The sequence below is a fragment of the Chelonoidis abingdonii genome, chromosome 1 (assembly GCF_003597395.2).
Source record: "Chelonoidis abingdonii isolate Lonesome George chromosome 1, CheloAbing_2.0, whole genome shotgun sequence".
In the NCBI taxonomy this organism is placed as follows: domain Eukaryota; kingdom Metazoa; phylum Chordata; order Testudines; family Testudinidae; genus Chelonoidis; species Chelonoidis abingdonii.
This window is the reverse complement of record NC_133769.1, coordinates 91544289-91570114: the sequence shown is the minus strand read 5'-3', so window position 1 is coordinate 91570114 and position 25826 is coordinate 91544289. Positions and strand designations below refer to the sequence as shown.

General features: G+C 41.7%; 1 protein-coding gene across 2 annotated transcripts in view; it reads right to left on the bottom strand.

The window, feature by feature from the left end:
- The window catches only part of SCYL2 (SCY1 like pseudokinase 2), a 56195-nt gene extending 30385 nt beyond the window's left edge, over nt 1-25810 (bottom strand). The window contains exons 1-4 of one of the 2 annotated variants that reach the window (XM_032788582.2): nt 25656-25810; nt 20461-20665; nt 6359-6516; nt 2226-2370 (exon numbers count right to left, since the gene is read on the bottom strand). In XM_032788582.2, coding sequence (XP_032644473.1) covers nt 2226-2370; nt 6359-6516; nt 20461-20637 — 480 coding nt within the window. In that variant the 5' untranslated portion in view covers nt 20638-20665; nt 25656-25810. The remainder of the gene's footprint in view (nt 1-2225; nt 2371-6358; nt 6517-20460; nt 20666-25655) is intronic. The other variant, XM_075067296.1, reaches the window with a different exon arrangement.
- Between the last annotated feature and the right edge of the window lie 16 nt (nt 25811-25826).

Sequence of the window (25826 nt, the reverse complement as noted above, 5' to 3'; positions counted from 1 at the left end):
AATAGAGTGCTCACAGACAGAAGGGCTCCTGAGCATCTATAAAGGTAGTAGCACAGGGGTGGGCAAACTTTTTGGCCTGAGAGCCACATCGGGGTTGTGAAACTGTATGGAAGGCCAGGTAAGGAAGGCTGTGCCTCCCCAAACAGCTGGGACCCCACAACCTATCCACCCCCTCCCACTTCCTGCTCCCTGACTGCCCCCCCTGCCCCCACAGAACTCCGACCACCACCCCCCTCCCCCTCACCCCCGCCCGTGGCCCTTGACTGCCACTTCTGCCGGAACTTGCCCTGCTCCTAAACCACGCTCCGTATCCCCCCCACACGTTCCCTGACTGCCACCGCCCTAAAGAGGCCACAACCCCTCAACCCCAAACGAGGCCCCCCGAGGGACTTCACCCATGCCATCCAACCCCTTTCCCGCCTTCTGCCCCGAACCACCTCTGCCCCGACCCTATTCACACCTTCCCCCGCCCGAACAGCCCCCCCCAACTCCCACACTGATCCCTATCCAACATCCCCCGTCTGCCCCCGGTACGCTCTGTCCCTTATCCAACCCCCCTTACCATGCTGCTCAGACCAGCAGGAGCTCGCAGCCCTGCTGGAGCCAGCCATTCCACCCAGCAGGAAAGGCAGGCCAGAGTGCTGACGGCACAACGCTCTGAGGCTGCAGGGAAAGGGGGACAGTAGGGGAGAGGCTGGGGACTAGCCTCCCCAGCTGGGAGCTCAGGGTCCGGGCAGGACAGTCCTGCAGGCCAGATGTGGACCATAGGCCGTAGTTTGCCCACCTCTGTAGTAGCAGGAGCAGCATCAGGTTGGGGGATCATCTATTCACTTAAAGACAGAGCACTGACTGAATTATGTGAGTGGCAGTGGTATGACTGGGGAAAGAAAAAGGCAAATTTAAGTTTGCCACCCATTTCAAATTTATTTTAAAAAAGACAAGAGGCCACAAAGTTTAGACTCACAGGAACTGACATCACTTTTAATCAAAAAGAAAGGCCGGGCGGGGGCGGACTAGAAGGGAAATGGTGAAATGTACAGTTCTAAATTCTCTAGTGAGATTGGGCAGAAACAGTAGCAATCCAGAGCATTCCATCAAGCATTCATCCTTTCCGCCACTCGGTTTATAAAAGGGTCTTCAAAGCATTGCGGACTCTCTCCTCTTGATTATTTCATTTACTATATACTCTTTTGAAGCCGGGACCTGCCCCATAGCAAAATATCCATGACTAGTGTTTGCTTCAGTTTCTTTGGTTCATCTCTTACCCTTCTGAAATAAAAAAAAAAATAAAAAAACCCACCTCACCTGTAGACCATAACTTTTGACAAGTAATCTGAACACGAATGATGATGATCATAAAAAAAATATTTTTTGAACCATCTCTGCATTAATATTTGAGAAGGGGTAACTCCAGGCTGAAATCTTGTATTTAACTTAAAATCAACTATTATAAAAATATACAATCCCCTGAAAAACTGCATGTAATGGAACTGATAGTAAATCCTTGAATACTTCAGTGATAAACAGCACCACTATAATGTAGTCTGTCTGGAACTAACACAGGGATCTGTGCCCTCACCTCACCTTTCTCCTCCAAGAGATGGATTTACACTAAACAGTTATCTCAAGGAGAAGAAAATAGAACAAATTTGCCAAAGATGGCAAGATGAAAAAACAGTATGCGGTTAAGGAATTGGATAGACCCAGACTTAGGCTATGTTCTATTCTCAGCATTACCATAGACTTCCAGAGCAACCTGAAGCACGTTACTTAACTTCTCCATGCCCCAGATCCCTCTCTCTTACATAGGGAAAATGGTTCCCTCCTCAAAGGACTGTTGTAAGGATAGATTCATTAATGCATTTAAGGTGATCAGATACTATGGTGATGGCCATTATAGAAAAATCTATAAGTACATTAAAAAAAAATTAACACTAATATAACTGGGTTTATAGACTTAAATGAAGTTGAATGCACTTACATGAGCTGTGAATTTTTTAAAAAAATCTTATTAATCCTGAATGCTCTGATAGAAAGGTCTTGTGCTTTTAGATAAATAATTCCAGAATTCCTAAGCAAACTGTTACACACATGCTTATTATCTTTACCCACAATTACTCATATAGGTAAACATGTGCATAACTGTTAGCAGGATCAGGGCTTAAGTTTGTAAGCCAATACTAGACATGCAGAAAAAAATATAAAATATAAACCCATTAACATACCTGAAGCAAGCCATATTTGGTTTCCACATCATAAAGTTTGTATTCCTTAATATCAGATGGTAAAGGAGAGGGTAGATTGTCCCAGTTGCCAAGAACATTAGCTAAACTTGCAAAGACTGGTTCTGTACAAAATGCCAGGCAATCTCTAAAAAGGGAAGAGGTACCCAATATATCCAGTAAATACATTTAATAAGCTCTTAGTCATGATTTTGAATGACAGAAAATAACTTTCACATGATATATAATCAATAATCACTATTACTTAAGTCAGCTTTTGAAGAATAGATCTCAAATATTTTAATTATGTAACGAGATGTCTTAGAAGCACACTGGAAGTCAGAAGGTAGTATTGGTCAGAGTAAGGCATTTACTACTCTGTATATAGTACTAAAAGCGTGCATAGTGTTTGGTAAAGAATATGAATATTTTCCCTGTACTGAGCCAACACAACAAGGGGAGTAAAGTAAGAATTCATGTACAAGTTGCAGGATCAGGCTTTTAGTTAGGACAAGGACTGATTAGATTCTGAGTAAAGCAGCCTTTGTGTACACCAGTCAGCCATAAACCAGAACATTAGGGTCAAAGCCATTGAGAGCAAAGTCAGCACCAAACTGGAGCCTTGTTCATAGCGTAAGGCAGAGAAAATAACTGAAAATAAAAAATTCAATAGAGCAGAGAACATGTGCTGACCAACAATTAATGAAGAAATTCTTGACTATTTAGTGGCACTACAAAATATACAATTTTTTTTTTTTATGGCAAAGGTGCTTGAGACACTCATCAGAACGACTGAACAATAAACAGTGTTACTGCGTCTTCCTTACTCTCTCCCTTCATCCCTCACCATGTCCCCACCTCCTCTTTCCCTGTGTTTTCATTTCTCTTCTAACATTGCGTTGTAATGTTCACATACTATCCTCTCAATAAATGAGATTGCTCCCTGTGACTATGCTCAAAAGGCTCTTCATTTCACCTTTTCCCTATCTCCCTCTCCCTTAGTGGCTGTAAGAGGAGTACACATGTACGTGTACACAATTACAAGCCTTCCAGCTACTGTCAAGGAGCAGGAGATCATGGTGACTCTTAACTCTCCATATCAATCTCATGATGACAGCAAGTTTGCTGTCCACACTGCCTCACAGGTGGAGGTTTCAGGTAGCATAATCATACCATTCTTAAGACCCCTGGAACAGCCTTAGCAACTTAAAAACCGTGGGTTAAGTCTCAATTGTTCTAAAGTCTACAGGAAAAAGCTTTAGCTAGCTGGTAACACTTGAGCCTGTTGTGAGAAAGAACTAGCAGGTTATATATAAGAAAATATGAATACTGCCTCCATCTGAGCCAAGAAAATTGAAACGTAAGAAAACCAGTCAAAATATATTACTCAGGGTGATGAAGTCTCATGCAAGAAATGAAACTAAATATTTGTTGAGTCATTCAAAAATATCACAGGGAACACTATGTAGTAGGATAAAACTTAATGGATTGTACACATCAGAAGCCAACAAAATTGCTCTCTAAAGCACAATAAGGCCAAAGAAACAAAACTAATGAAACATGAAAGATCCTTGCTCATCACCCTCAAAGACTAAGAGTCATAGCTTCAGTTCTCCCTACACTGCCTTTGTGAAGACGCAAGAATCCTAAAGCAGAATACAAGCATCAGAAAACCAAACTGAAGATGCTCAACCTTGGTGTTAGTTGGCTTACAATTAAACCAATGCATAGCAGTTCCTCCTGACCCTGCACTTTTTTTTTTTTTAATATAAAAAACAAACGCCCTCTACAGAAACTCAGTTTTGTACTGACACACTAGGTAAGACCAGAACAGGGGGATGACAAAGTCACTCAATCTTTTATTCCTATTCACCAACAAAAAACAGATTTAAGTGTCCCCGGTGATACTTAATACTGTTCCAAAACAACAACTTTAGCAAAACTCCAACTTGTATAAAACAGGAAATACAGAAGTTAAGGTACATGCCCATGTAACCTTAACTCTACTCTCGTTGAGTGAAGACCTATAAGCCCATAGCACACATTCTTTCATTGTACTGAACAAGAGCTATCTATATCTGCCTCACACTCAAACACCTAGCTTACTCCACAGAAAACACCGTACCTGCTAAATTTTACAACCTTTACTCATATGCACAGGATGCCACCTAATACTATCTTTTCCCCTTACCCTTCATCTCCCACCTAACTGATGACAATGCCCAAAGTCAGAAGACACCTGGGCCCTGCTACTGACACAATCCACACAATGCAGTGCTGAAATGAGGCATACTGGATCCCTCAGAGTACATAGGCAACTCTTTCCTTAGCTCACAGTCAGGGGTCAGGAAAAGGGATTCACACACGTCCAGAAAGTCATGACTTCTACCCTAGATCTCGTATCATTATCACACCTCTGCCAAGCTGCGCCAACATTTAATACACCTATATCTACCCCTACTCTCGTATTCCCAGGCCACCATTTGCAGTTCACCCTTCCCCTTCCTGTCCCATTAAGCCACTAGCACTTGGGAAGCCATTAGCATGTAATACGCTGCTCCCTGCTGTCTGGTGACCTCTGAGGGTGCATATGTATCACAGGCAGCAGCTTACTGGAGGGATGCATGCTTCCTTGAATTATGTACCCTGTGCTGTACACTGAACCAGGCCCCATACTGCCACTATGAGCCGCCACCTAGCTGGACCATCTGCTTCAGCCAGGCGTCCCCAGCCATGCCTTTGACCCACCCAGTCTACTTCCCCTGCAAGTCAGCCTTCCCTCCCCTGCAAGATATGGCATATACCTTAACTTTGTATTTTCTGATTTTCAGAGGTTTAGATTTGTGTTACCTTAAAATCACAGCACAGTCACAGCAGAGAAGGATGTGGGGCTGACAGGTCCCCCCACACACCTTGGCACCCACCCCACATATCACTCTTCCCAGTGTTCCATCCCTCATCTCCATCTTCTCCTCTGACCTGAACCTCCCAACCCCTCTCCCCTCACACTTACCTCAATTAATTCCCTCCGCTGCAAGCCCAAGCCCCTTTCCCCCCATTCCTTCTCTTTTCCTCTGGCCCCTAGCGCCACCTCCCAGCATGTATTTGCATATACAATTATTTTCTTTTCAAAAAATAGTCTGAGCACCTTCTGAATTTTCTGTTGTACTCAGACGACATTTCCCCAAAACAACAAAAGACCTCTTTGACAAAGGCAGATTGTAGCAACATGACTATATTTCATTTCCAGATTTCCACCAAGGATGGGTTCCAGATTAAAATGTTAGGTGTTGCTCATATTCAATAGCCATAGCAGGTCCCATTCAGCCATCCAGATCATGTGAAAACTGGCTGACTAGTAACTCACTTGGGTACCATGCATATACACAAGATAATCAGTTTTGTGCATGAGTGTTAGGTTCAAGCCTTTAGAGATTAATTTTGTTAAACAACACTTTCAATACTGCTTCCCCAAAGGAGGCTACATCTCAGGAACGTTTTGATGAAACAATCCCAAATTTATATCACTATCCCTACCCCAGCACCCCATGAGGCACACTAACTTCCAAGGGAAAGTGAGTAACTATGCAGATACAAGAGCACTTACAAGAACTGACCTCAAACCGTAACGTTTTCTCAACCCTTAACTATCCAGGAGCTGGCACCTGCCTATAATTTTAATTTTTTTAAGCATGGGCAAGGTCTCCTGCTGTAGTTCAGGCAAAGAGAGTGGAAAAGGACTGGGATAATGATGGTGGAAAAACATGACTTCTACTTTGTAAAAATTCGTGAATAATGCTAAAAAAAACTAAATCAAAACCAAGAAAGCTCTTTGCTTTGGCAGTTACCGTGACTTCAGCCCTCTTTCAAGTATAATTGCGCAAACCAAGGTTTTAATGAATATTTTAGCAGTTGAAATAAGTCACATACTGTACCTTCAACATCTGTGAATAATATCAGAAGAAGTGACCATTTGGGTAACAGCGCAACCAGAACATGGTGGCATATGACCTATTTTTATTTATTTTGTCTAATTGCCAAGTTCATATCTTTTATTATTCCTCCATGTTTTCCAAATGCTCCAGACCTCTATGTCCAGCAAAAAAAACAATTCTTACAATTTTACTAAAATGTACCTGGATTCTTCTAATGGATGTTGAACAGTAACTAGTCGAGGGTGTCGAAGCCTTGTTAGTTGTTGAACTCCTCGCTTTAAAGAATCAATAATCTGATCCTTTTCAAATTTCTGATATTTGTCTATTAACTTTTTATCAAAGACGAAAACAGCAACTTCCTAAAATTAAGCAATAAAACTCAGTCAGTACTACCTGCACCACACAGTAAAGTTAATATGATAAATCAAAGCAGAAAGTAGTCCATTATACATCTATAGCCAAATGCTAGACTAATTTATTTCAGTTACAATCAACATGATTTTTTTTAATCTCAATTCAAGAATATATTTTTCCTGAGCCAGTAAACTACTACTACATACATCATACAAAATAATGAATTGACTATTACTACAAGCTTGTGTTAATGGCATAGGCGCCGACTCCGTGGGTGCTGTGAGGCTGGAGCACCCACAGGAAAAAAAAAAAAAGGTGAGTGCTGAGCACCCACCCGCAGCCCACCTATCAGAACCTTCCACTCCCCCCAGCACCTCCTACCCACCCGTGGCCCCACAGTTCAGCGCCTTCCCCTCCCTCCCTCCGCCTCTTGCAGATCAGATGTTTCGTGGCATCAGGAGGCACTAGGGGGGAAGGAGCGAGGGCGCAGCGCACTTGGGGATGGAACTGGATGGGAAGGGCAGGGACGGATAGAAGCAGGGTGGAGGTGGGGCATTGGGGGAAGGGGTGGAGTGTGGCCAGGGCCTGGGCAGAGCCTGGGGGAGCACCCCATGGCAGATTAGAAACTCGGCACCTATGGTTAATGGTACCAGCACTACTTGTGCAATTACTAAGCAGCACATCTGAAGACAGCAACTGGCCTGATTTTAAATAAATGGGAGTTTTGGATACTCAGCACCTCAAAATCAGCTCAGGTATTGGTAATTTAAATAGTTTGAGAATACGCTTATTTATCTAAACCCAGGGCTGTGAGTTCAATTCTTGAGGGGGGCCATTTAGGAAACTGGGATCAAAATCTGTCTGGGGATTGGTTCTGCTTTGAGCAGGGGGTTTGACTAGATGACCTCGTGAGGTCCCTTCCAACCCTGATATTCTATATTCTATTCATTGGAATGATGCTTTATGATATACATTTGTATTTTTTCTTGAGCACATTGTAGAGAATGGAAAGAATAAATTCTTTCCCTAAACAATATTTTCCTCAGTGTTTTTTTTTCCCTCTCAATTCTTTTTTAAAAAATTACTCAGAAGAGACAATGCAAATTCTACTGATTTCAAAATGTTTTGCTGTCTCTTAAAAATTAATCTAGGGGAGGACCACCTAATTTGATAGGTCGTATTCAACAAAAAACTAAGGAGTTTGATAAATTAGGATTTTTGCTAAGAATATTAAGGGGAAATAAGGAGAACACATTGTCTCTGGAACTTTTCTTGTGTTATCAGGTGGCCTGGACCTTGCTTCCAGTTGTGATGTATTCAGCAATTAAAAGGTAAGGGGGGTACTTAACCCTGAGCCTTTGCTTCCTGACTCCCAATGTCCAAATAAAATAAAAATTCATTAACTGAACTTCTATTCTTTGTACAGAAGGAAATATGTTCATAAAATATAAACTAATATAAAGCTAGAATTCCTATTACTTACCAGTATTAATTTGTATCCAAAATGCTAGGTTTAAGCCCAAAGACAAGACAAGGAGGCAACTGTTGGTGTAAATTTGGGCACAAGTGCTATTTTAATGAATATGCATATTCAGCATGTCAGTCTGCTATGCAGCAGGAGGTCACATACGCAAATAGCACAATGCTAATAATTTTTACTATGTATATAGACAAAGCAAAAGCAGCAAAATGACCTTTCCAGTAAGTTATGTGAATAAATATTACATTTTATTTGTCCATATGAAAGTTATTTATAATGGACCCACTCCAGGTCTGAGGCCTCAAAAAAACCAAACTAAACCAAAAACAGTTTATGTGTAATTAAATACTGCAGTAAAGACTCATGTTGCCCCTCCCGCCCTCCAGAAGGGTCAACTTTATTCCAAGGAACTGCAGTGGGCACACAACTAACCTGAGTTTTAGTGATATTACAGTTCAAGCAATATGTCCTATACTTAAAATGGAAAATACTACTAGAATTGCTAATATCTCTAAAACAAGCATGAACACTTTAGGTGTATCTATTGTTCAGATTATTTCAAGCAATCCACTGGGCGAAACAGCATACAGTGTTGGTTATTTAAGATGAGATAGACTTTTGCATCTTCCTCTTCCATCCAGCATGATTCTTTGAGATATCTAGTAAATTCATCTCAACAATCTGCCATTATGAGAGCCTGGAAACCGTTACCATTAAACAAGAAAATGCACTGTATATATATCAGAGGGGTAGCCGTGTTAGTCTGGATCAGTAAAAGCAGCAGAGAATCCTGTGGCACCTTATAGACTAACAGACGTTTTGGAGCGTGAGCTTTCGTGGGTGAATACCCCTGCGTCTGACGAAGTGGGTATTCACCCACGAAAGCTCACGCTCCAAAACGTCTGTTAGTCTATAAGGTGCCACAGGATTCTCTGCTGCTTTTACTGTATATATAGTTCTTTCTAAAGAAAATTGAAACAGTTGTTTGGTCCCATAACAGTTTCTTCTTTTCATGAAACGTTCTTATGAAAAAAGTTAGTCAAGCTAAAAGACAAAAATAGTGCTATATTTATTTACAAATCTGAGGGTAACATCTCGCAAAGGCTTACATAGGGGTTTAACATTATGGATTCCAAGTAGTCCCACTGAAACCATGAAGTCTTATTTCTTTTAATATTAAAAAATTCAAGAATATCCTTGTCAACTGCAAATCTTTGTATGCTAGCCACTTCTCATCTGCTACAGTATAATTATTTTTCTGACTAAATCTCCTTTCAGTTTACTTCCACTCAATCATGAAAGATATCCCTCATTAGAAAACAGCCTTCAGTGCCACAAACGGCTCAGGATTTAAAGCATTTAAAGTAATTCACACACTGTTTGCCGCCTTCAATTTTTACACAGCAGAAGCCTTATATAACATATTAAATCAATACTATGGTACCAGTCAAATTTGCCTAAAACTTCCTTTTTCATTAGTTATTTTGTGTTTGCACTAGGATTTTTCATACCTGTAATTCCCTAACACATACAAGATCTACCTACAGTATCGACAGCAGAAACTGCAGTGTACATAGAGCTTACAAGGTTCTAATCACTGTCAGAAGGAACAGTAAACACTCCCAAGCTCTGCCTAAACTGCAGATACCACCACAAGAGTTTGCACACATCTGCTAAGAATTACAGATCTATAGAAAAGACCTTAGTTACTTTCTGACTGCCTCTCATCTTTTAACCTCATAAAGCAAAGGGACACAAAACAACCGTGTTCTTTTCTGGAGTACAGTTCAATAGCTCAGTGTCATTCACAATGAAGACCAAAAACACTTGAGTTTCTCATAGCTGATCAAAGCAATTAACCCCTTCGCAAAAGCAGTACAAGACATTCCTCTAAATCAGGGGTTCCCAAACTGTGGTATGCATACGTCTGGAGGTACTTGAGACATCTCCCGGGGAAATGGAGGTAGGGGGTGTTACACAGGAAAAAATGTGTAATGGTGGATTTTATTTTATTTATTGCATTTTTATAATAGGCTACTCAGATGATGTTTTAAACTCTATGGGAATTTGTTATATAAAATACAGTAGTTATTTTACTTCAAGATGTATCAATGACAACACAGATACACAGAGATGCTGACTTATAGAGCCCCCTCACCTCTAATCATCACACAGCACAGGTTCAGTTACTCAGCAACTGTCCAGTCCAATTGAGCTCAGAACTTAGGGTTGTTTTTTTTCAGTTGTATATGTCACACTATAACTCTATCTGTATGTAAAAATGAAATATGGACAGGTCGTATTAAGAAGAACACAATGTATAAGTGATGAGAAGGGCAAGGATATGTGGGCGGCTAGTAGATCTGGAATTATAATAGCAAGTTATTCATATAGTCCTTTTCGCAGACTCAAAATGAAAAGTTAAAAACAAACAGGTGCCTATCATCTTATATATTTGTAAAGTGCCTAACTTAAAGAATTATATCCTATACACATTCAGGGACAATTTCATCCACTACCAACATGCAATAACCATTGGAAAGGCACCATGATTGCTATACAATAGTTTAGGGATAGGAAGTGAATGGTATATTTTATGCAGTTATAAAATTAGATAAACATGTAGGTAAGGAAAATATAACAGACTTCACTGAAATTTGGTCAGACACTGGGATAATACCAGCTAGTCACAAAAGAAATTATAAACTGAATTTTATTTAATGGTCAGCCTAGGCCCCAAATAAAAATACAATTCTTTGTTTATTACTTTCCCTTTCTGTTATAAGAATTTCTGCATTGAGCAAAGGTGAATGGAAGACTTCAATTGGTTATTAAAAATTAAATGAGAAAATATTAGCAACAGGAAATTCAAGCTATGTCAAGTGTATGTCTAAATAACAGATACCATGACACAGAGATGGGTGCATTCCTTAAAAGAAGACTCTTCTCTTTAATATAAAATTCTGTAATTTACAAAAACTTTCAGTGATTACAGCAGAGTTAGAAAGCAATGCCAATCTTCTTTCCAGTCAGCAACAAATAAGAGGTCAGAGTGGGGAAAACAAATGGCTTCAGAAGTTTCCAAGGAGTTCAGATACACATTTCAGGCCTGTCATTCAAATAACTAAAATGTCTGTCTAATCTAGAAAGCAAGCCATTAGAGAGAAGGTTTAGGTGCTTGGGAAAGGATATTTAAAGAAAAGAGACAAAATAAATCAAAAAAGGGGATGATAATCCAGAAAGATGACCAGCTTTTACCAGAGAGCCTTCAGAGAAAAAGAATTTACTGTCAAGCAAAACTGGCAGTCTGTCTTTTATTTTTATAACCATATTAGGAAAAGTTATGAAGCAGCCTACAGTCTAGAAGTGATGAAGCAAAGGCAAAAACAACATACAATATAAGATGGATATGTTTTAAGTCCCCATAGAAAGACTCTAATGTAGTTGCCAAATATTTTATAAGGGACATTTCAAGTTAAATCTCCCCGAGTAGTTGCATGATGACTTCATTTTTAAGAGACAAGCAGTATACAAGCAGTAAATAGAAAAACTCAGTACAACACATTAAAATAATAATTTCTGAAAATTTTTTTTTGGCTGCTGTATAACTGCTTCATAAAAATTCAGTTTCTACGCCAGATACTCTTCGTCTGGAAGATTTCACTGAAATTTGACAAGTAATTGTCTTGAAAATTGTTCAAGGTGTTTGTTGAGGACTTCACTTTAACAAATTGTAAATACTAGTGTTAAACATTTGTTTTTTCTTTTATGTTGATTTTTACCCAATATTTTTAAATATAAGTAAATACAACAAAATAAGCGTGTGCCATTTTCCAGCACACAGCCAAGTGTGAACATATATAAGATGACTAGTGACTGACACCTGGATCTCCACACGAACCAGTACAGCATTTCTGGTTTCTTTTTTTGCCTGTTTAATGATGCCTTTAACATTATCTGAGCATTAATACTTGGAAGTAGTAACAACAAATGTGTTTTAAAAGGTAAAGAAGAAATTGTCCATAATATTTTGGGTATTCTCTGATTGCCAGAATAAGTCAATACTTGTTGCAGTTTTACATAATTTCTTTGCTGAAATGCTATAGAAAACATTTATCTTTATAGGACTTTACAGGGACATAAAAAACCAAAACGCACATACAAAGGAGTTCTCTCCTAAACCAATAAGAAAGTTTCTTCACAATAACAAAACTATTACAGTTTTAGATCTGCAACTGTTGTTTCTACCATAGCATGGAGGCAAAGGCAATTGTGAATATTTTAAAGATTCATGGAGATAAAAAACCTGAACTTTATGGCATTTAGATTAAAATGCAAATTGAAAGCAAACCCCTTCATTACACAAAGTGGTATATAACCACATTAACGGCAGACTGCACATGAGCACAGCTTTGTTTATGTCTGGATGGACATTAAAGTGCTAAATTTGTTCTTGTTGGTTATTTAAAATGAAGCACTCTTTGTCCAGAGTTCTTTAAATTTCATAATGGAAATTGATTTTTGAAGACATAACGTATCAACATTGGCACAATGACTCAAGCAAAGTCAACTTCCAAATATTCTAGTAGAGAAGAGGAAATGTTAGGCAAAAATATTTTGCCGAACCACAGGCCTCTAGAAAACACTCCTCTTCACACAGACACGTTAGTAGGCCCATAGGTGAACTGAAAATATTCTGGAAGAAAGAAAAGAAAATGTAGGATTATGTGGCAAATGCACCAATAACCTAGGTAAGAATACAAGATTCTCCCTGCAATTGTAGCTTTGCGCTGCTGCAGGCCCTGCTGGGTCCTAGTTCAGGTCCAGTCACACGCACCAGAACTGAGAGCAGGAAGCCTCTCTCTCTTGTGCTCTTAAGGATTCCCCTCCTGGTCTCAGGCAGTTTGGAGGAGGAAGCTGCTTGATTCAGATGCAGAGATTACAAGAGCAGGACCTATTGAGTAGACTGGGATGGGTGGGGGAGGAGGTTGTGTCAAATATGGCCCTGTTTAATATAGGTTAGCCTAGGATTTTTCTGTCTTGTGGACCGTTTTCACAGAGTTGGCTGAAGAACCATATTAATAATTGGATCNTACAGCGCTGCAACTTTCGCGCTCGGGGTGTGAAAAAACACCCCCCTGAGCACTGCAAGCTACAGCGCTGTAAAGCCTCAGTGTAATCAGTGCTGCAGCGCTGGAAGCGCGGCTCCCAGCGCTGCAAGCTACACCCATAGAGGATGTGGTTTACGTGCAGCGCTGGGAGACCTCTCTCCCAGCGCTGGTGCTCCGACCACACTCATACTTCAAAGCGCTGCCGTGGCAGCACTTTGAAATTTCAAGTGTAGCCATACCCCTGAACCCTACTGAGAGGAATTTCAACTGGCTCGGTAAGTAGACTGGGACAAAGAGATTGGTGGATAAATGCTGAGAGTGGATGAGGCGCCCAGGGTGGAAAACGGACAGGAAGCCAGAGGGGATAGGGAACTTGGAGAGACAGACAATCAGATGGAGAGCTGGGAGGAGGGACAATTGGGACTTGGTGGGCAATGTGCTGGAATTGGGAGGAGAAGTCCAGAGGGGTGAAACTAGGGACTGAAAGGGCAAGAAGACTGGAGTGGGGATGAGAAGACTGTGGAAAGCGGGCCTGGCTCAGCGAAGAGAATGAGACAGGGAAGAGGTGTGGGAAACAGACAGGACTGGGAAATTGACAGGTTGGAAGGGATAGGGCAAAAAGAGATGACATTTGAGGAATGGTCAGAAGAATCTGTGCCCACTGGAGCACACACTCCTCCATCAAAGCCTGGAATGGAATCTTCTCACCATTCTCTCATGTGTGTGAAATCCAATGGCAAAAAGTGTTCTATCCCCCTCTAGAACAGTGGTCTCCAAACTTTTTTGATCACGCACCCCATCAGTAAAAAAATTTTGAGCACGCACCTGCTGCAGCGCTGGCTCTACCACTGCTCTAGGACCGCAAGCAGGTTTCAGGGGGTCTATCAGCAGGGCCAGCAGAAAGCCGAAGCCCCACTGCATGGCCTGAAGACTGAGGCACTGAGCCTCACCACCTGGGGCTGAAGCTGAAGCCTGAGCAGCTTAGCTTCATGAGGCTCCCTGTGGCATGAGGCCCCCAGCAACTGGCCTGTTTGCTACCCCTTAATGCTGACCCTGACTTTTATATGCAGAAAATCAACTGTTGTGACACTGGTGGGCCATGGAGGTTTTATAGCATGCTTGGGGGGGTTGGGGGGCTCAGAAAGATAAATGTTGAGAACCCCTGGCCTAGAGGTTCATCCACACAGAGGACAGAACGACTCCTAGGGGAATTCTGTGCCACTGCGCACGCACAGAAGTCATGTGCCACACACAATCTGTTTTCCTTAGCAGATAATGCATTTTGATGAGAAGTGCTGCAGTTACATCTTTCACTGACCGGGGCCACTGTGGTGTCAGGACAGAGAGCAGACGATCCCAGGCAGGAGCAGCCCGAGCTGTGAATAGGGAAGGGAAAAGTCTGCATTCCTCACAGTGCTCTGCCCATGGGGCCAGGTCAAGAGGCAAGGGATACATGGGGTACACAGGGATATGGGGGTGCATGGGGCTACTGAGGGGATGCACGCAAATGGGAGTGAGGGTGCAAGGACACAAGGGCACAGAGGGAAGAGATGGCTGAGTAGGGGTGCAGGGCCACATGAGGGGGGGCACATGGGAACAGTGGCAGATGTGCCTGACTCAGAGAGGCTAGGGGTCAGCAAGGGAAAGGCATCCTAACAATCGATCCCCTCATCCCCCCTGCTCAAAAACAAACAACAACAATAAAATGTTCCATACTTCTATCATTCATACACAACAACCCTCCCAGTTCACACCCAGGTTCCTTCCCAGCAATTGCTTCCCTCTCCCTCAGCTCCTCCCTTACCCCAGACTCTCCCAAGCCTTTGCACTGCTTCTCAGGGGTGCAGGAAATACGTTTCTGTATTGTAGTCTAAAGAATTATTACTCAAAGTTCTTTATTAATATACCTAGTAAGGAATCTATTTGTCAAAAAACGTTTCCTGAATCTTTTTTGTCGTCTGTATTGCTACAGACATACTTGCTGATGGGTATTTTGAAATAAATTACCAAAAATAATTGAAACTGGCATGTTTATTTTGTGTTACTTTGACTAATAAAATATGCAGAATTTAAAAATAATGTGCACAGAATTTTTTATTTTTTGGCACAGAATTCCTCCAGCAGTAACCTACTACTGCTATAAATTACTCCTTTTGCTCAAGTAGCAGAGGTCTGTGCGGTGGAGCTAAAGATCCCAACCCTGCTGACAACCCACGTGACTGAATTCGTTCCTTCAGTTCGTTTTTTTAAAAACCTTGGAAATTACACATAAAACACTAAATTAAGGTTGCAAAGTCCAGCATTCAAAAGTTAGGAATGTCAGAATTAAGACTGCCTATGAATATAAAGTGCTTCTAATTTGCCCCCATCCGCACACTTATGCATGATAGCATGTTATCATGTAATTAAAGCCTATTTTTTCTTCCCCCACAGGACCCCTGCCTCATTCAGTGTACAGGATGAACCCTCTCTGAGGATGAATCAGGGCTGTGTAGTGAAGGAGTCTTGACTGTGGGACCCCTGCTTCATTTGTTCTGAAAGTTGGAAGGTATGCAGAGAATGACAAGGGAGTGCAAGGAGAAAAACGATGGTCTCATTGGTAGGGCAGCTGAATGCTGCCCTAGAGAGTGTTATTCTACCAGACTTTGCCAGTTCCTATACGTTGCTGTGCAAGTCACTTAAACCAAACTTTTCACTAGGGGGCACTAATTGCGTGTTTTGCATTTTTTCAATGTTTGTGTTGACACCCCAAAATCTAACGGCAGAAGTGTTGAGCACTTGGACACAAGTGAAGTTGGTGGGACTGTGCTTTGAACATAACATGCTATAGAATGCTAAAGACTCTGGGGAAAAAAACTCAGATTCTAGGTGCCTCAAATCGGGTGCCCAAAATTAGTGGATACTTTTCACCTTAATCTCACTGTGCTTCAGTTCTCCATATGTAAATAGTGATAATTATACAGCCTCATCTCAGAGGGGTGTTGTGAAAATAACCTCCTTACTCTTTATGAAGCACTCAGCTATGATAGGGATGTCTGACAAAGAAGTCTGAGGAAATTAATATTTCTGTCTTCAGAGAAAGGTTTGAATAGCACGAAGTGAATAAGGGGTAGGGCCACACATTGAACAATGAGGAGAAAAAAAAATTTTTTATATTATAGATCAGGAGTCAGCAACCTTTCAGAAGCGGTGTGCCAAGTCTTCATTTATTCACTCTAATTCAAGGTTTCACATGCCGGTAATACATTTTTAACGTTTTTTAGAAGGTCTCTCTCTCTAAGTCTATATATTATATAACTAAACTAGTGTTGTATTGTAAAATAAACAGGGTTTTCAAAATGTTTAAGAAGCTTCACTTAAAATTAAATTAAAATGTTGATCTTACGCTGCCGGCCCGCTCAGCCCGCTGCTGGTCTGGGGTTCTGTTCACCTAGGCCGGCAGAGGGCTGAGTGGGGCCTGAGGCCGGGACCCCGGCTGGCAAGGGTCCATCAGCTAGAACCCTAGACCATCAGTGGGCTGTGCAGGGCTGGCGGCCAGGACCCAAAGGGCTGGCGGCAGAGGACTGGAGTCAGGGCTGGGTATGTGAGGGGGTGTAGGTGTCAGGGCAAAGGGGGCGCCGGGTATGGGTAGGGGTGCCAGAGTCAGGGCTAGGGTTGCGGGTGGGGATGAAGGAGTCAAGCCGAGGGCTGGGTATGTATGAGGGAGGTACAGGGCTCAGGGCAGGGGCCTGGGAGGGTGTGGGGCTCAGTGCAGAGGGCGTGGTGTGGGAGTGGGGGGTCGGAGATCGGGGCTCAGGGGAGAGTGCTGGGTGACTGCCCCCCTAAAAACTCTCAGCCCTGCTGTTCCTTGTCCCCTGACTATGCCCTCCTGGGACCCCTGCCCCCAACTGCCCCCCAGGACCTCATCCCCTATCTAAGCCTCCCTGTTCCTTATCCCCAGACTGGACTCTACCTCCTACCTGTCCCCTGACTGCCCTGACCCCTATTCACCCCCTGCCCCCTCACAAACCCCGGGACTCTCATGCCCCATCCAACCCCCCCGGTATCCCACCCACCCTGCTCCTTGTCCCCTAACTGCCCCCACCCCTTATCCAACCCCCCCAGCCCTGGGTCCCTTACCATGAGGCTCCACACAGAGCTAGATATGCTGCTCCACGGGAGCACATAGCCCCGCCCCTCCAGTTGAGCGTGTCTGCCTCCCTGCGGAGGTAAATGCTGCCCCCCTGCGGAGGTAAATGCTGCCCCGCGGGAGCGCGCAACCCCAACCTCCAGAGCGCTGCGCGTGGCAGCAGGGCTCTAGGGGAGGGAATAAGGTGGGGGAGGGGCCGACAGCTTGCTGCGCTTGGCCCCGCATTCCGGCCCGGGAGCGCGGACTCCGTGGCTTGCAGTGCCGGGAGAGTGGGGCCATTTGTGCACCCTGTGTGCATGGCTATGCTTCTGCTCCCTGTCCCTGCGGGGGAAGTGGAGGGCAGAGGAGAGCGGGCACGCCGGGCTGGGTAGGATTTTTAGTGGCATGCTGGAGTCCCGGCAGGCTCCAGCGTGCCATTAAAAATTGGCTCGTGTGCCATCTTTGGCACGCGTGCCATAGGTTGCCGACCCGTTATAGATTATCTACTCATTAAATCTGAACTGTCCATCATATTGAATGTGAGGAAAATATAGTATGCCATAATGTAATTAAAGAACTATCACAATGCATATGCACACAGTGACCAGATTTCAGTTGTACAGGCAACCTTAATTCTGGCACTTCCTAACTTTAAAGTGCTTGACTTTGCAACTTTAATAATATTCTTTTAACCAATGTACTTTTTTAGGGGGTGTAACAGATATAATTTGGCAAATCATTCCATTCACTGAACATGTACCCAGCATTTGACTACATGATGCACTACTAAGATTTTCTGGAACCTCAGTTAAAGAGAATTCTCTACTTAAGACACAGGTTAGTATTCCAATAGTCATCTGTTCTTTTTCCAAAAGAGATGTCCCATCCTCCCATTCTTTCACAAGTCTTTTTTAAAATTACATTTCCTTCCAGGTTGTTTTAGTAATAGCCTCATTCAACTGTGATTATTTTGAAACTCATCTCCCTTCCTCATTTGACTAGTTAAATAAATCAATAAATAAATTTTGATTCCAACAAGATTATGAGAGTTAACGGATTCTCTGAATGAGGAACAGAAACCAAGTGTAGCAGGGATTCTAGTGCCCACATGATCATCTCCTTAAACATTTTGCTAACCCTTGAGATGGAGGAGGTGGTTTGGTAAGAAAGTTCTCTCAAGTGCCCCCATCCCTATCTGTGCCTTCCTGACTGCATTTTAAGAAGATGGGAGGGAGGGAACTAGTGCTTCCTTAGGCCAGGAAAAAAAAAAGTTATATATATAAAAAGATGTTGAAAGCAATATGGAGTAAGTAAACAACAAATCTCAAGATGGGCTGAACAACAACAACAAAAATCAAAATGGTGGGGCCTAAATAATTTTTACATATACATACATACATATATATGTGTGTGTGCGCGTGTGTGCACGTGCTACATAGGACGATTAATAATACATATACACAAATATTCACACATGCATATATATATTATCTCACACATTTATTTGTGTAAACCAGACAGCAAGCAAGCAAAAACCTGTTAATCAAATATTAGAATATAAACATCCTTGTAAACCAGGACAGACAGCAGATCCAGGAGGGCAGTAACAAGTTTCCTCCACTTAGTGTGCCACAATACCATTTCTAAAAACATTCACCTTCCAGATGCCAATGATGAGATTTTCAAGAGAGTGCTGAGTGTTTAGAGACAAACTCTCACCGACAAACTGAGAGCTGAGGTAGGTCAACACAGTTCAAAGCATAATCCTATCTCACCCACTTCCACAATATACCTTACTTCCACTTATCCAGAGAACAAGAGACTTACGATCAGTTCTGCTTCTCCCATATGAAAACTCATGAGTTCTGTGTAAAGGGTTTTAAACTACTTAAAATGCTGCAAAGTGAATCTGTAGCCAGATGGCCAAAGAATCTATATTTGAATACTGAATATCTATTTGTGGTAGAAAGAAAGGAATGCTGATACTGCTAACAAAAAAATTGGAGCTATTTGAAATAGGACACACACGTATCATTTTGGGGAAGTTAGTGATGTCACTGGCACAGATGACAAACAGCCACTTACAAGTTGCCAGAAGAGTGGACTGGCAGAACAAAGGAATAAAATAAATTACTAATGAACAGATAGCATGCAATATAATAACCACAATATATCTTGCAATTCACTGTATATCTTAGCAATGTTCAGAAGGAGTCTACCAAAGAGTATAACTCCTCACAAACATCTGGAAAAAGACATCCTTCAAGAAATTATTCTTATATGAAAATAATTGTTGGAAGCTCTTTCACACACAAAATACTTACCACACTGATTAGTTTTGTTTTGCAGCATCAAACTGATGCTGATGTGATGACTGGCCAAAATATGGACTAATGATAATCATGTCGCTACTAGTCAAATACAACTAATCATCACACAATAAAATGCTGATTCTTTGTAACATGGAACTGGCAGTGTACTTTTAGCCATAACAGTGACAAAATAGTTTGCACAAACATTAGTCAGGGGTTTGCTTTACCACATTTGGAGCCAAATCACACAGACTCTACTGTGAGAAGATCCAATCAAGACTTGAAAAATGTACCTAAGCTTAATTTCCTGTCTGGAGTGGCTTATTAACCAGGTGAAAGATATCCATGGTGCCATAGCTCATGCCCCCACAGCCATACCCATACTGCCTTGCCCCATGCCCCCACAGCCGCATCCATTGCAATTTAGAGAAACAGAACAGTTATCCCATCTATTAAGCACTGTTTCCAGTCCATTTTTACATTATTTAAAAAAAAATATATTAGCTTACAAGGAAGCTGTGGGGGTGTGGCGAGACTTGGACTCATTCTGGGCACCACCAAAAATTATACAAACCTGCCGCCTCTGAGCGAACATAGTGTTTACGGAACTGAGGGGTTAACAGCAATGACCTGAAACAGGCATGGTGAAGGCAGTTAGCATGAGGCCATCCCCCACATACTTTTGGTCAACATACCTCATGCCTAACATTTCTTACTGCTCAATTTCTGCGTATCTATTGACCCAGAAACTAAACTGTGCCAGTCTGTTGTGATTAAATGAGCAGCGGGAACCTTAAATCAATTAACACACTTGGATACCTTTTCTGTCTTCGTTTGACTTCACAAATTATAACGCTAACAATGGTCTACCGAAAAAAATGTTCTTCTAAACCTTTCCTAACAAAAGATGCAATTGTTATCTTCATCGGAGATCTCACCTGTTTTGTTGACTTTTTAGTTCCATTAAAGATCTTCCAAGCAAGCCCACTGCCACCACTGGCAATATGTCGGCCAACATCAAATTCCCTGGTAACAGGATTTCCCATGACTGCACTGGTGACATCAGCTGTTACCTTTGTAACGGTACTTTTCAACTTATTCAGCATGGACTCCATTGTCCCAACTATATGTTATCACGTTAGCCTACAAACGTGAAGGGGAAAAAAAAAATCACAATTCTTTCCATTTCTGTTAATGGAAGGTACTGAAAATGGTTAGTTTACATTAGTTCATATTATTAAAAACACAGAACACAAAGCCAGTTATGGGAAATCTATATTTTAAAAGGGAAGAGTAAAGTTTTACTTTTTTTCTTAAGAGTAAACCTGCCTAAGATCTCAAATCACCAACAGTATAAAAGTATATTTACACTGAAGACATTTTAAAAGTGAGTCGTCGCTCTCTCACTGTACCTGCCAAAACCCACGCTCAAAATTTAATGTTTTGCCTGAAAAAACTGCTGATGTTACTAACCTTTTCTGTTCTGATTTGTTAATGAGTTCATCAGCTGCTGCAGGGAAAGTGGAGAAACTGCTTTTTCTATGCTTTGCTTTAGAACTAGTGCTTCTACATGGTTATTCAATTTAAGAGATGCAAGAATCTGGTTTCCAATAAAGTTCATTTTCACCTGTACTATATTACTGTACTATAATTTCCTCACTTAACTGAGGTAGTTAATTACAAACTGCTGCTGCCAAAGCCGCCAAGAAAACACTACCATCCAGCAGCTCAAACCATTAATACGAATATCTTTCTGCTGCTGGATGTGTTATTGGAGGAATCGGACAACAAACGTATACTGAAACAGGGAAAGAAACATACACGTCTTGTTTCCTACCTGCAATAAGAAATGAGGTAAAGATGGAACGCAAGGAGAAATTAATTGCTAGTTAACAGTTAACACACATAGAACACCCAAAAACAAACTCTAAATTAAGACAGCCTCCAACTTTATCTCAAAGAGAGGGTATGGAGGAATATTCATTTCTCCAGCAGCCAAAGGTGAAACAAACTTGAAAAATAGTACGCAGACATATTGTTTAAATTTCTAGCCTTAATGGTCACGTACCCAGGTCACCACAATATTATTCTTACAATAATTAAGTCATTGCCTTCTGGCCAACGAGCCTCATGAGGTAGTTTAGTATATTTAGTTCCTACCATCTTCTTTGCCATTTAAGACATATTTACATGGATTCGGAGTATCATTTCACCCACCACTCTAAAGAGTACCACTGTGTTTTCCAAATGGAAGAGAGGATATTGTGGGGGCGATACAGCCGATGTTTTCAAAATCATGGAAAACAAGTGATAGAAATAAGCGGGGGACACAATATCTAACTAGGATTAAATTGAAAATTTTTACTGTTTCATACAAGTTACATTTCATTTCAATCATCTGCAGGTAAGTGAGTTAAAGTAATTTGTTTTCAGAGATTAGAATTGTGAGTGAGGGTACTGTGGGGAAAAAACAACAAAAAAACACCCATACGCACATCTGGATGACAATACTCTCTATAAAATTCTTACAAATGTATTGTTAAATATATTTATTGTTAAAATATATTGTTATATTTGTAATCCCTTTCAGTTTTTTAATTTCTGCTGAATACTTCACCCCACTTGTGCTGGTTGGAGAAAACATGTTGTAGAAAGGAAGGGAGTTATCTACTTAGGTTCCAGTCCTATAAACATTTAGCTTTAAGTTCCTGAGTGTCCGCTGTGGCTTCAGTGGGACTATCCACATGCATGAAGTTAGGCATGTGTGTAAGCATTTGAAGGACCAGAGCCTTAATTACTTAGGTATGAAGAGTTAAGTATTGGTAAATACATTTCATCTGAAGCAACTGAACTTCATGATATGGAACCACGCCAACAAAGGAGAAATTTCCTGTTCAACCAGCTACTGAACAGGAACAAAGAGACCAAGGAATGACATAGATAATTATTTCAGAGTAATTATGTATTGAACTGTCAAGTATTCATGCTCTGTTGGAAGGGTTAGTGAAAATAAGATAGATAAATTTACTTATTATAAAATATATATATACTCTGTGTATTAAGGGAAGATGTTATACAAATTGTAGTTGTGTCAGTCAAGATAAAGACTGATTTCTTATATCTAAATTCCCCAACCTAAGGAAAAGTAGTTGCCTACCTGATAAATACAGAAAAACACCATGCCCCATAGATCATAGGACAGCCTGAAATAAAGAGATGCTAGTATCTGCAGTCCTTCAGGACCTTATTCTACAGCCATTCTGCATGGGTGCTCCACATGCAAAAGGACTACATAATCAGGCCCCAAGCAGATACCAAGATAAAAATATATAGTACTATATTTGATTTCCTGATATTGTTTTTTCTGTAACTGAAGACATCATTCAGACAAACTGGAATATATTGTTTCTGCCTAATCCCTCCTAAGTGTCACCATTTCTGAAATGCCTCTTCAAGTAAATTTGTGCCCCAACATGCAAGGTCCTGAGCGCACTCTATCCCCGCTGGGATCAACAGGGTGGCAGTGCTCAATACCCTACAGAACTTGACCCTTTACTAGTACAGCAATATCATAAGAGCAATACTGGTAACTTTTTAGCTGCACCCTGTTGGATTCTCACTGTGGAAGGACAGCATATACAACTCCCATGTTTACTGGTCTTGGATCAAAAGAAGAGAAACTATCTCCCAAGAATGGGCAACACAGAATATCAGGGTACAGAATGAGCACAGTGGCCAAAGGACTAATGTAAAACAAGTCTATGACACTGGCATTAAATATTAAACAAACACTTATGTGTTACCTCAAGCTTGTTAAAACTACAATAATTTAGGTCTAGTTTACTATTTGCCATTTATATTACTTACTTTTGTATTTCATTCAACATGGATAATGAAACTAGAACAGTTAGTTTCTTTTTCTGGTATTAACCCACTAGCACAGGGTCTTTGTGTTTGAAGTCACAACATGGGAGGGGCATCTTTAAAAACCTGACTACATTGAAAGTATGAAGTAAACAAGTTCCTGTTCATATTCCCCTTTACATGTTCAAATTCCTTATCTGTGCTTAAGTTGGAAGAAGAGTCTCTCTGTTGCGAGGAGGAAGAATGAATGAAATTGCTTTCAGTTAAACTGGAGAAAGCATTCTCTGCTAGAGGTGGCAGTTCCATGTGGTAACTGTATTGAAAAGACTGGAGAAGGTAGTAAGGGAGGATACTAACAAAAAATAATTATCAAAAGAGTGAGAATTTACAAAAAGGCCTGGTATGCACGATCAAATCTGCTCCTTCCCAACTTGGCACTGTACAAAGTTAAACCATTGACTAATTCAGCAGAGGAAAGAGATAATGAACCAATTTTATCTCTCAGCATGCAGATTGTTTTCATAAATTAATATCTGTTAATACTGTTGGTATATTTTTATAAATCCTTGTGTAGGCAATCTGACTGAAATCTAAAATGGGTTTTGTTCTATAAGAATAGTTTATTACCAATTTCAATTACACCATATTAAATGTTAGTTGAAATAATATATCTAGAGAAACAATCCACATGGAGCAAGTACATAAAAGATTTTAACTTGGGGAGTGACAATTTCAATAACACAAATTACAGTCAAAACAGTTGTATATAAAATAGGAAAGTTAACATCAGCTTCTTCAGCAGTATTTTCAAGTCTAAAATTGAGCTACTATACATAGAAAAAGTAACAATCACAAGACAATGATGTAATGATGTCAAGCATCCACAAGGCATAAAGCATTTTATGCTTTTAAATTAAAATACAGAAGAGACAAAAAGCAAGAAAACACCAGTATCTTAGTAACTATAATACTCAAGGGAACAAGGAGCAGGCACTCTAGAAATATTTAAGATAGAACTTTTCTTCTTCCTGTTTGACATTTGAGTACAATATCCATACAAAAACAGGCCCCCAATCCTATAAATTAGTAAGAGTGGAGGAGCCCTTCTGCTTGTATAGAATCCCATTACAGTCAACAGGGGCTCTGTGTAGGCAAACACCAGCACAGATCAACTTGTAGAACTGGAGCTTTACAATTTTGCTAAGGCAACATGTGAATAAGTGGCACAAAATAAGAGAACATTAAGAATACTGAAAATAAGAATAAAACCAAAACAAATAAGCCCCCAACTCCTCCTCAGTTTTCATTTGAGTAATCAGTTTGAACTAGTTTATTCTCTTTTCTGTAGGGCGGTGTTTGTGGGAAACCAATGCCACCCATCCCCCATGGCTGTATCAGTGCTCTGCCTGGTTTGTGACCCCCTGGGCAAGGCTGATCCTCCTTGCTCACAAATGGAGTAAAAGAGCTGAAAGACCTAACTCCACCCTATCATAAGTGCCATTCCACAGAGCTGGCTAGATACACACAGTGGTGCACCCTACAAAAAGTAGATTACTCCCCACCAGTTCAACAGTGGAGCACAGCAGAAAGTGGGCCTCTGAGGTATTTTTGATACTCAGTGGTTCCCAGTATTCTCCTTACAATCAAGCCTTCCTTTACTTGTAAAAACATTTCAAAGCACATTTTTGAAAAGGATAAATATTATGAATCATGTAAAGTACCAATCATAACAAGGTAAAGCACATCCTGATTTCATCACGAGTTCTGCACCACAGGGCAAGGCTGAAAACCCCAAACCCTACAAGCTCCCAAGTGGACAGACAACAGACCAAGTTATTTATTATAGGCCCCCAACAGGGGATTGGGAGAGAGCGGGGACAACCTGAACTGTCACATGAGCCACATGGGCACAAGGGCCCTTCGGGTGTTCAGAGAATAAACTACCCCCTTTAACGGGTCACGCGCTCTTCGCCGGCGTGTCCTGCCAACCAAGCCACGTATCGCTGTCCGCAGGGAGCGTCCCCCCGCCCCACGGGGAGCTCCTGTCAGTCGGCACCTCTCCTGCCCCCCCCCCCCCGGGGAGAGGCGCAGTGGAGGACAGCTCAGCGCTTCCGCCGCCAAAGGTTTATAGGGAGTGACCAGCCGCCCGGCCCGGCGCTCTGGCCTTGCACAAAACACGGCCCGGCTGCCGGCCCTGCCCGGGAGCAGTTTCTGGGCAAGCGGGTCCCCGGTGTCGCTAGGCCGGAGGCAGCCGCTGTCCTCCTCTCACCTGCGCCTACGGGAAGCTGCGGGGGCCGTGTCCCGCCGTATGTCCGTCCACGTCGCGCTCTCTAGTCACGACTTAGCCCCGTGCCCCCTGCGGCTACTCCATGGCGACCGAACCAGCGCCCAGGCCACCAGCCCCCACCCCCCCCGCGCTGCCTCACTTCCGCCGCGGGGC